Below are 12,073 nucleotides of genomic sequence, written 5' to 3'. Positions count from 1 at the left end.
GGGCCTCTGGGTGCACTGAGAAGACAGGAAGCAGCCACAGAGGTCAGTCAGAACACCCACAACCCTGGGGCTATGTAGTGATGGTCAGTCTATGGTTCACAGAGTGAGTACAGTTAAGTGGTCAGTTAGAACATAGCAGGGGTCATCAATATGTCCGTACGCGGACAAATGTGTCCGTGGCAAAGACTTGGTCTTGTCCGTGGCAAATGTTTGATTTTCTTTTTAACACACCATTTTAGTGTTCTTATTTTGATCATAAGACCCAATTACTGAATGTCAAGTCTCCAGGTTTTCTTCAGAATATGTACGACGCTGATTTACTATGACACTATGGCACAATAGGAGTCCAACTAGTACTAGTGGTTCTCAAATGTTTTATTTGCAAGGACCCCCTTAACTCTGAGAGTGTACAAATGGAACCAAATGGACACGTAAGGGTCCATTTGGTTCCATTTGTACACTCTCAGAGTTACAGACCTGTTATGGTCATTCAGGGCTCGCTCTTTATGCGTTTCTGGTTCCGCTCATTATGCATGCCCGTGACAAAAATTGAATTTTGACAAAAATATTAAGTCACTTGTTAATACTTTGCATAGGTTAAAATATGTATAAACCTACAGACAGACTTAACCACTTTCAACCTGGTGTCCCTATACAGTATTTTGGGCATGTCATTATAGGCAATAAAAAAAATAAATAGCAGAAATAACAGATTTACAAGCTTACTATGCGCCTCATTCTTAGCTTGTAGATCTGCTATTTTCGCTACTTTTGCACAACACTGTCATAACATTAAATTGGACCCGACAGCGACGATCTGGACGTTGACACAATAGCACAATCGGTCAATGTCTGACATGGGTTTAGAACAAAGGGCAAACCAGTTAGAGAGGCAAGGGTATGCAGACACTCGCTGTCTATCTCAAGGGACGGCCATGTGATGGGGACAGAGTGATACTCTCAGTGGTACAATTTTGAGGTATATTTACTTGAGTATGTCCATTTTTCGATACTGATACTTCTATTCCACTACATCTCAGAAGCAAATATTGTACTTTTTACTTCACGACAGGTTTAGTTACTTTGCAGCTCTATATTATTATTACAAAACATACATTAACCACTGAAGTGTTATCTTATAATTCTACTTCTACGTAAAAAATCTAAGTGCTTCTTTCATCACTTGATACTCTCAGAGTGCAGGCCTATGACCTCACCCAGTATTCCATCTGTTAGCCAATTTGCTACCTGCACCTCAGAGGCTCTGCTGTAGTAAAATCATTCACCCATTTTAGCCTAGGCTGCACAGCGCCGCAGCCACGCTCACAGAGAATGCCAAGACCCCATCACACACTCATATCGCCCTCCATGAGTCACGACCACGCTGCATTTAGAGGCTGACCCAGAAACGAGTGCATCAACACAGGCCCCGGTGTGTGTGTACACACACACACACACACACACGCACACACGCACACACACGCACCCACATACACACACACATACACACACACATACACGTTTTGTGTTTCTATACTTGTGAGGACATCAACCTTTTAAGACAAGCAATTTTTGTAATGACATTTTTAACCGTAACCCTAAAGCCGTAAATAGCAGATCTCTAGAGAGCAGAGCTCGCGCCACGCAGCGGTCCATGATACTGGCATACAACTAAAAGTAAAGGCAAGTAAAGGTAAAAGTCAGGCATACAGTAACTCTAACCCAAAACCTAACCCAGCCTAATCCCATAGCCTGGAATCCAGGCTCATTCGCTCTGTTCAGCTGACTTTTTTTTATCAGTCTGGGAAGCTTCCTATGTGAAAGAGTTGGTCTCGGACACCTCACCCAGGTGCTGAGGATTCTGACCAGAGCCTTCCAATGGAATGGTTTGTGGGCAGGGAGGATTAGAGCCAATGTAAAACTCAAGCCACTTCCCGTGATTCATTGAGCACTATCCAATCAGCAATGATGTGCCTACGAAACAGGTGGACGTTCGGAAGCCAAGAGTTTTGGAGACGGCCAGACTGAGAAGTGAAGTGCAAAAGAAAGAGAAAAGTCATCTAAACGGAGCGAATGAGTCTGGATTCCAGGCTATACTAATCTTAATCCTAACTCCAACCTGAATCTTTTCCTAATTGGTATAATAACTAAAAACATCAGTTTTTTAACAACCATTTCTCTTGTAAAGACCAGGTAAATTGTCCCCACGTCTATTACTCAAATTCTACTATTGTTGTGTGGACAACTGGACATCTGGACATCAAGTATATTCACGCGCGTGCGCGCACGCACACGCACGCAAAACCAATGAGGCTCCGGCTGCCTTAATACGCTTGCATTATCTGCTACCGGATCGAGCCCTCCAGTAATCAGTCATGACACAAGTGCACACTATTCAATCTCGTCAAGGAGCAATGAATCAAAACAATGCAACCTCATTATATGGGGGATGATTATGGGAGCTGCACCTCTGCTGGTTGACGGAGAGCACATAAAGGTGTGTAAGGTGGGTATAACTATAAGGCTAATCTAGATGGGCCCTTGCTCTCCCACCCACTCGCTGACAGATATACATCGTAAAATTCTCTGAGGATTTTGCTTTGCAGTGGTTGACTGACAACTACATAACAGAGATTAGATTAGCTGCTAGACCATCGGGCAACCTGGTAGCCAAATGGTTTAAGGTGCAATACCACATGGGTGCAGAATGCCCTCATCGGGTCTGCGTTCCCCGGTTCGACTCCCAGCTGGCCGGACTGTTTGCTGTGTGTCTTTCCCCTGCTCTCTGAATGCATTTCAAGTATCTCTTTTCAGTGCACAAAATACTTCAATCATACCCATCTAGTCAGCGAAGCTTGGGGTGGGGGGTTCCAGTAATGTTTTGGTCAAGCCCCAACACTGTGTGTGTGTGTGTGTGTGTGTGTGTGTGTGTGTGTGTGTGTGTGTGTCCTTGGCTCTCGGTGGCAGATTTATACCCCTGCTCCTGCAACTCCTCATTTGTTTAATTCCCTAGGTGGAAGTTAGGCTGCTTGGCAGAACACACTGTGTCCGGCGTGCTTCCTGGTGTCCTTGGTCCAGAGAAGGATGGATGACTCTTGTGTACCTGCTCCCATTTGAATGCTGTCCAGATGCACACAGACACCTTCCTTTCAGAGGCACTTGAGTTGAGTTGTCACCTTGCCTTCCTGCCAAACGCCTGTCTCACCAAAACCAGGAAACACATCAGACCTTGTAAAAACCACAGCTTTCCAGGTTTCCTCTGCCACGAAAGAGGATTAATGAGAGAAGCTGGCTGTAAAAGTCCCAATAAATGCCATTCTTCAAGGACAGGTCCAACTGTGATGATGTTGCTTTGTTCTCATTACAAATTCACCAGGAAAAAGAAACTTTCAGTCAAAGGGTCTCAGTGCCAGGTCAGTGGGGTGTTGAAAGTTGGGACGGATTGGACGACAGCCAACCCAGCTGCTGGTCTGCCTGGCTCTCACTGGGCAGAGGTCTGTCCTAGTTGTCCTCTCATGTGGAGATACTTTAGATACCTCTAACGTTAGCTCGGCCTACTGGGCTATCCTACTGTGGCTGCTTCCATGTGGATTCAGGCCTAATATATCCCAAGTTTGCAACCTTGAGCTTGACATTGCAAACACAGTCCTTTCACTTTGATTATTATCATAAATACTGTTTAAATTGCCTGGATAAAGCAATTTCCACACAGTGACACTTACATTAGAGTGCTCTGAAGTATAATCAGTTCATTGTACACCGGCTAAATGTTTCCGTTAGATTGTAATTTAAACACGCATTTACGACTCTTCCCTCCTCGGCCTGTTAACAATGAATCGACTCTGGCAGGGTGAGTCTCTGGCGCAATCATCACTCCAATCTAGAATGAGGAAGTGAATTTTAAAGAGTCCTACATAGCAGTAATCTATTTGAACTGATTGCTTATTGTTTTCCCCGGTGGTGACAGAGGGGTTGAAGTAAATGACTGAGAAATGCTGGCTCTGGAATGCTTATACAGTACAGGGCTTTGTCTTCGTCTTTAAGAATGATAAAGGTAATTATGTATTCTCCCTCTCACTGCACTTTGAGTATGAGCAGAAAAACTAAGCAAGTGTCTCCATCCTTCTCATTGATGTTCAAGGCCAGAGAACTTGAGCGAAGAATTCTGGTGCCTTGCATCTATATCCTGTCCTGTGGGACATCATCAATGCACCTTACGGCCTGAATGTGAGTCTTTCAAGTATGTATCATTAAGTGCATCAACATCACTGACAGTTTAAGCAGCAATGCAGTTGCTATAGAGAAAACAAGACAAATATATCTTTTGTCGTCTTTGAATAATAATACCAGACCCTTTAGGGTTACTCCAGTGGACTTCATAATCCAGTTAGAAAAAGGGATAGAGGTGACAGTACGACACTGATCTTCAGATTCAGGCCAATGCTTTGCTAACTATCCCCTCGAAAATTGGCTTTGATATAATTTAAGATTTCACTTTTGAACAAGGGAGCCATATTTATTCATGAAGGTTCGGGGATATAACTATCACAAAGCAAATTCCAATTGACTTCAATTTTGATAAAAGATACAATTCACTGACACTGAAGTCCACTTAAGAAAAGCCCTGTGGTACTACTGTCAGTATTCACTTATGCAGGCAAAACTCCTTTTAACTCTTCCTTTTCTTATTTCACTCATCTCACTCTACTTATTTAAATGTATCTTAGTTTCCGCCAGCCCTTATCTATCAGCTTAGGCACCACACTAAATGACTGACTCAGTTCACAACAATTATTTTAATTACATTAGACGCAAGTCTATAAAAAGGCAACATCTGCCATGAGATCATTTCAGCTGCACATCAACATAACCTATATTGTAAAGGAATTCATATTCCGGAAAGACCCAGGCTATTCAAAGTGGCTGACTTTCACAAGAGGAGTCTGTAGAATCTTGATTATTAGTCACTGGCAGATGGCAGATGGTTTTCTCTACAGCTTTCTCTCCACACATTTGAGAAGTTTTGTTCAAACAATTACGATAAAGAGACAACTGTTCACTAAAAGGATTCATAGATCAAATTTAGAATGTGTTGTAATATGATTTAAAGGGGAGCAGGTAATCTGACTTGATAAAATTATCACACTATTTTCAGCCAGCCTTGAGATCTTGAGATCTCAAATTGCTTAAATAATAATAATGACGTGCTTTGAAAATGAAAGGGCATTTTATTCTATAGCCTTAGATTTGCTACAAGACATTTCACTATAGCCTTACACTTAATCAACTCCAGCTAGGGTCAGCAAACAGGAGTTACATTTAAATGTGTTATTCACACGTGTGTGTGTGTGCGCGCACACACACACACACACACACACACACACACACTCAAATGCATAGCATGCACTCACGTCAGTGCATCCTGTCATGCATGACATGATGTGCACAGACATCGGTGCCCAGGTCAAGCAGGTGCCCATCCATATCATTGACTGCCTGGACCCCTGGGCTTTATGGGCACTTAACAAACACAAGCAGTGAACGAGCAAGTGCATCTGTCTCATTAAAACCTCCTGAATATTTCATGCTGGGCCGTGTCGAGACTGTGTGTGAAGATATGGGGATATCGCACAACTCTCAGCTGGTGGAGAGTGTTACCCTCATTGCAGGATACACGCCACAAAATTTCATCAATTCTTTATGGTTGCAATGCAATGTTGTGGAGATTGGTGATGTCGTATTTTCCCTCAGTCCTATAAATGTTTAATGTTTACACTTATAACAAATTGTCCCCCAAGGCCAGTGATGAGCCTGCTGAGGCAGGAAAACAGTTCGACCGACAGAAAAATGATAGTAGCTCATCAGCTACATTTTCACTGTCATGTTTACGACTGTTTTGAGATTGATTTTAGCATTAGCAATGGTATTGAGCAACAGCTAACATTCTGACAGATTGCTCTGTCTTTGTTGAAGGGAGGTATGTTATTTACAATTCTACCTTTATTGATTAAATTCATGCAAAATGGTATGGCCAATTTTAAGCCTCAAGAAAGAAAACTGAGAGCATTTAAGGCAGATCATATTCTTCATATTTTCTGCTGGGATGGTAGCAGTTAACTGCAGTGTGTTTAGCAGTTAAAAGAACCACAGAGAACAGATCCAACAGCATGCTCTGTGCCATTCAGACTGAGATTTATTGGTTGCATTAGAGCAATACCATCTGTGCAGTATTATGCTATTCCAACACCTAAGCATACAACCTGCTCTCCTCTGTCAGACTGCTCTCACCGTATGGAGAGCATGCCCCTCAGACAGCAAACATAGCGTCCACATCTGCTAAAGGTCATCCACCAACTGGCAGACATGCATGACATAAAGATATTAATGTACTACAGCTAACAGGTCTCAGGGGTTTACGATGGAACAGTATATGTTAGTTGGATCAGTCTTGCAAATAGATGAGCAACTTGCTCTCATAAAAACACTGAAACAGCAACGAATACTGTCAATCTCATAATATTGCCAACATTTTGGTGCATCACAAAATTGTACTTATCTTAGCAAAATAATACGATTTTATTTATTTATCTCCAAATCCAATACATGTTTTGAGTGTAAATAAAGTGTTACAAACAGCTGAAGCCACTTAACACATCTCTCAATTTGTCTGGTAGCCAAGTAGAGCAAAGTGCGATGGGAGCTATCCACGGTGCTGAAATGAGTATACTGTAGCACTGCCACAGACTGTTGTTTTTATTTACGGTACGACACAACGCTATCTATGGTCATCTATTGCAGTGGTTCTCAACCAGTGGTCCGGGGACCACCAGTGGTCCTTGAGGGGGTTCCAGGTGGTCCCCACCGAAATTATGGCAAGTTGGTAACCAAATGGACCCATTTGGTTTCATTTTTCACTCTCAAGAGTTAAATGTTAAACATAAAGCACTAATTAATTAAAGAATTGTTTTGATCAATGTTTGCCTGTTATCTCTCCTATGCCACATCAATACAGCATGGAATTGTATCCATAAAATCTTTATTCAACGATAACAAAATATTCTAAGTTTTGGGTCTGAGAGGCTAAATCTCATCAAATGGTGGTCCGTGGCTCAAATGCCGAATACATAATGGCCTTGACATGAAAAGGGTTGAAAGCCACTGATCTATTGGGAAACCATACTCATCTGCGGGTAAATGTTTTATGCAGTCGTAAAATATATGTAAATAGTAGCAACCACAACCTCAGTCCTTTTAGGCTGTTGAAGGGAGCTGACATAGATCATACTTCAGGGCTACAAATTCGAGATGCTGGACAGCTGAACCCCGCAAGTTCTTTGACTTGGAAAGCTTTTCTGGGTCAGATTAATTCACCGTCCTTCACTTCAATTTACAACTGCCACATCAAACCTCGGCCAACACGGCAACAAGCCTCCCTCGAGTCTCATTGCCTGTAGCCACTAACAGATCTCCAATAGATATGCTACCATGATGCAGGCGCGCTGGTACGTGGCTAATTGCACTGGCGAGAGTCCACCGCCTGAAATGGATCACACACACACACGGATCGTGCAAACAAACTCAGGGTTACGGATGTAACCCCGGTTTCTTTAGAATTCGGAGTAACATACTCACTATACATTTGACCATAGCGTTTTTTCGCTCCAAGCTTATATCTGCATCACCAGTTGGTGTTCGTGGGAAAGCCCCGGAGCCTCTGGAACTTCCCTGTCCGGCCACTATACCTCTCCACAACACACAATATATAGACTATGTTCACGCCGAGGTATACAGAAATCTTTAACACCGTACGTCCCATTCATTTCTGCACCATGCACACTGACATATCTTGGCAGATTTTTGTGAATTTTTAGTTTTCTTTTTCAGTGAAATAGCCATTCACTCCCAAATAAACCATATCAATAGCTATGAACAACAGCACGTCTCCTAAGAGCATCTGTTTTAGAAATCGGCGACGGACAGCACGTTCCCTCGTCAACTTTTAGATAATGCTTATTCATAGCCTGAATGAACGCATCTCTTACCTCACAGGGCATCATGACAGCTAACATCACTAGTAGGAACATGGCACTGAAGAGATGCATTCTAGTCGAAATGGCAGCGTTACAGCAGCCGGCACCACCGCTGCTCTGCTCTCCCTCTCGTCGGTTCGCTTTATTGGGGCGGTTTCTGCACGAACAGAGGGACTCCTGTGATGCTCTGTCGGCTGTGCGCGACCAACCTCATCACCAGCCAGTGCGCCAGGTTAATTCTACACACGGACGCCGAGCAGCAGCCCTCCGCGGAACGGTGAAATGGCCAGCCTCCTGCTTTATGTGAAGCATAGACTCTTTTTAGACAGCCAAAAAAAAGAAGAAAAAAACAACGAAGCTCTCAAAATAAAATAAAAAAGAATACACAGTGTTCCAGTTCCTGCAGAAACGCGATTCGGGATGAGAGTCGCTAGAGGTTGCAAGGTGACTGCTGTGCTTGCGGGACGCCGACGCTAGGAGCAGTGCATAGATGTGCTGGGAGTCGCTTCAAAGAAGTACCGCTCTTTGATGAGTCCAGGGCAGGCTCAGCCGTGCGCAATAGCGTGCGTGCGCCCATGTGTTTAGGCGCAAGCGCGCGAGTGCCTATTATGTGTGCGTGTCTGCGTGAGAGAAAGAAAGAGAGAGAGGGGGGAGAGAAGAGGAGAGAGAAGAGAGGAGAGAGAGAGAAGAGAGGAGATTGAGGGAAGAGAGGAGAGCTAGAGATGAGAGAGAGAGAGAGAGAGAGAGAGAGAGAGAGAGAGAGAGAGAGAGAGAGAGAGAGAGAGAGAGAGAGAGAGAGAGAGAGAGAGAGAGAGAGAGAGAGAGAGAGAGAGAGAGAGAGAGAGAGAGAGAGAGAGAGAGAGAGAGAGAGAGATGGGTTTCCTTTCCAGTAGAATGACATACAGATAGGCCACCATGAAACTCAAGTGAAGGCTGGCTGGCATTTTGTTAAAGGTTTCCTCATGGGCCCTGATAAGCACGTGTGTTATGAAAGATCCTGTTGGTGATTGTCAAAACGGAATTAATGCTATATCATTTTCACACTCACGCATATCCAATTAATTGCTGGGACTGGCGTTTAGGGAAATGGGAAAGATGATTATTTTCCTCCTGATTATGATGAAGATAACGGATGTCATTAGCCAACGGACATACTGTAATTAATGGTAAGTATAATTAGTGTATCTTCCCTACTCCCTAGTCAGTCGTCTGTTGTGTTGGGTAGCTAAGTATAATGCAGATTGCACTGTAGTCTGCCTCAGTCGCAGACCATAAAAGAGCTATTACTGAGGGGACGCTGGCGTGAATTTCGCCGCTCCTCAAACTGCGCTAAAGCCTGTGTTTTAGTGTCTTTTCGGCATCTTTTCAAAGATCCTTTCACAGCAAATGTTGCCCTACATCTGGATTATTTGCACAGTTTAATGATCGGATTCGTTTGGCTGAGACCCTCATCCACTCATTTGTAACCTCCCGTCTGGACTACTGCAATGGAGTCCTGTTTGGGCTCCCAAACAAATACCTGGATAGGCTCCAGTATGTCCAAAATTCAGCTGCCAGAGTTCTCACCCGCACCAAGCCTTGGCAGCACATCACCCCTACACGTAAACAACTGCACTGGCTTCCTGTTCAATTCCGCATCCACTACAAACTCCTCCTTCTCACCTACAAATGTCAAAATGCCCTTGCTCCACAGTACCTCTCAAGCCTACTCCATAAACCAAGCCGGTCACGGACCCTGCGGTCCACAGACTTGGACCTCCTTGCTGTCCCCAACGCAAAAATGCGAACTTTCGGGGACAGAGCCTTCAGTGTGGCAGCCCCCACCCTGTGGAACTCCATCCCAATAGGGATTCGCCATGCTCCAACACTGGACTCTTTTAAAGCTGCCTTGAAAAGACACCTATTCTCTCAGGCTTATGGCATATAGTTGTTTTTTGTTTGTTTGTTCAGTTGTCTGTTATTTGTTCATTGTTCTGATGTAAAGCGTCCTTGGGTTTATGAAAGGCGCTATATAAATTCAAGCTATTATTATTATTATTCAGTGTACCCATGATGCTCCCATGTCAGAGATGCACTTCCGGGGCTCTGCTGGTGGGCTTGTGATTTCCATGCATGCTCCTTGGCTTTGACAGACTGAGTTTGTGCCTCTGGCGGTCCGCAATAGTGTATGAATAATACATTCAGCTTTCACTGCCCAGTCCACTCTCACTCCTCAATAATAAAGCACTCAACTACACTCAAAACAAAATTAAAAAATTAAATGCAAAACCTCTGTGCTGCTTTCTACTAACATACAGTACGTACGTACGTACGTACATACTGTACATACATACTGTAATACATACTGTACATACGTACATACATACATACGTATATACATACATACACCATCACTTTTCTAGAAAGTTGGCCCCCCCTTCGCTGTCTGAATGTCTGAAGACTTTAAGATGAACTTGTACTCCATTGCCCGATGGTGTGGCTTGCCAAAAATAACTTATCTTCAAGCTAACAACACGTTACATCGATACCGTAAGTCAAGAGCACTTTCAGAACAAGCATCGTGAGGGCCTCACCCCTTTAGTCTCTCGAACCCCCTGCGGTCAGATGGACTGCTTAAATCCTGTGCCCCTGCTGTTGTCCTCAGTTACATGGCACACACCCCTCCATTTTCCCAGCAGGACAAATCATGGGAGGTGAACTGAGTACTAGAAACGGAGGGAAACAGGAAAAATGGAACCAAATACAACGAGGCATACAAAGGACTGGTCCGCCCTGAGCCCAGAGGAGAGGAATTATCCCTGCATTTCTGTGCCACTTGCAAAATCCTCAGTCAAAATCCTCCCAGAGTTAAATCAATAAAGGATTTTACAGGGCATTTATCAAAGTGTAAACAGACAGCTTCTGTGCTTTACTGTGTGCCAGTGTTTTTAATGCACAGTAAAATCACAGGGTTCATTTTTAAACTCTCACAGTTTTATTAAAGAGCTGCCTTCTGCTAGCCACCGTGCTTCACATCAACGCAGTGCCACACTGATTTATACTGCATTGTGCATGTAAATAGCCAATCCACAAGCTCACAATGTGTTGCATCACGCAGCGTTGCCAGCTTGTAGATCTGCTATTTTTGGCGTGGAACACTGACTTAAAGACTGGGGTGATATGTCTTAGGTAAATGAAGACGAGGCATTCATGACCCATTTGTCAAGGAAGCAGCATGCTGATCTCTTTATCCCGACAGTCAGACCAAGGCAAGGCGAGGAGAGCGGATGAAAAGCGACCTTTCGGGCTCATAGCCAGCCAGTGTCTCTCACCCTCCTCTCATTTCTTTGTCTCTCTCTCTCTTTGTCTCTTCACACTTGACTACACTTTGTAAGGAAGACGTACTGTAGAATCTGCATATCCCCCTCACCCCCCCCTCACCCCCCTCACCCCCCTCTCTTTGTAATTCTCTCTCTGTCTATCTCTCCCCTAACACACACACACACACACACACACACACACACACACACGCGCATGCATGAGTTCATGCATGCATTTACAGTAAGCCCAAATGAGTATATATGACTATACAGCTGCCCACAGGCATTTCTCAGAAAGCATGGTTCATAAGCATTAATACTCAACTGTCCAGATGGGACTCTGTATTGAGCCAGCATTAACAAGCTTATCATTAGATAGATTTTCAGTTTCCAGGAGTTGGTTCGGTGAGTTGGTTCTCTCCAAATAAGGCAAGGAGAATTTTAAACACCCTCTGAGCATGAACTGTGGAGAAGATGCAGAGAGCACACTAAGTTAAACTAACACTGTGGATTTGACTGTGTGAAGCTTCAATCGTTTTTTATTTGTTTTACAATTCCCAATTCCCCCATTTAGTCCCTGTCACTGTGAACCCCTACTGGGGTTACCCCTATACTGGTTGGTCTTGGGGAGGATTTAGACAACCACGTGTCTCCTTCAATACACCAGCAGCTTCTTTTCACCTGACAGTGAGAGGTTTCACCAGGAGTATGTAACGCATGCAGGGCAACACGCTATTCTTCCCT

The 12,073-nt window shown here is 43.9% G+C and overlaps 1 protein-coding gene across 1 annotated transcript in view; it reads right to left on the bottom strand.

Annotated features, from left to right (window-relative positions):
* The window catches only part of olfm2a (olfactomedin 2a), an 80,948-nt gene extending 72,554 nt beyond the window's left edge, over positions 1–8,394 (bottom strand). The window contains exon 1 of the mRNA XM_080446599.1: positions 8,043–8,394. Coding sequence (XP_080302725.1) covers positions 8,043–8,102 — 60 coding nt within the window. The 5' untranslated portion in view covers positions 8,103–8,394. The remainder of the gene's footprint in view (positions 1–8,042) is intronic.
* Between the last annotated feature and the right edge of the window lie 3,679 nt (positions 8,395–12,073).

Source organism: Gymnoscopelus braueri (genome assembly GCF_963280865.1).
Source record: "Gymnoscopelus braueri genome assembly, chromosome: 13".
NCBI lineage: Eukaryota > Metazoa > Chordata > Actinopteri > Myctophiformes > Myctophidae > Gymnoscopelus > Gymnoscopelus braueri.
This window is presented reverse-complemented; position numbering and strand designations above follow the sequence as displayed.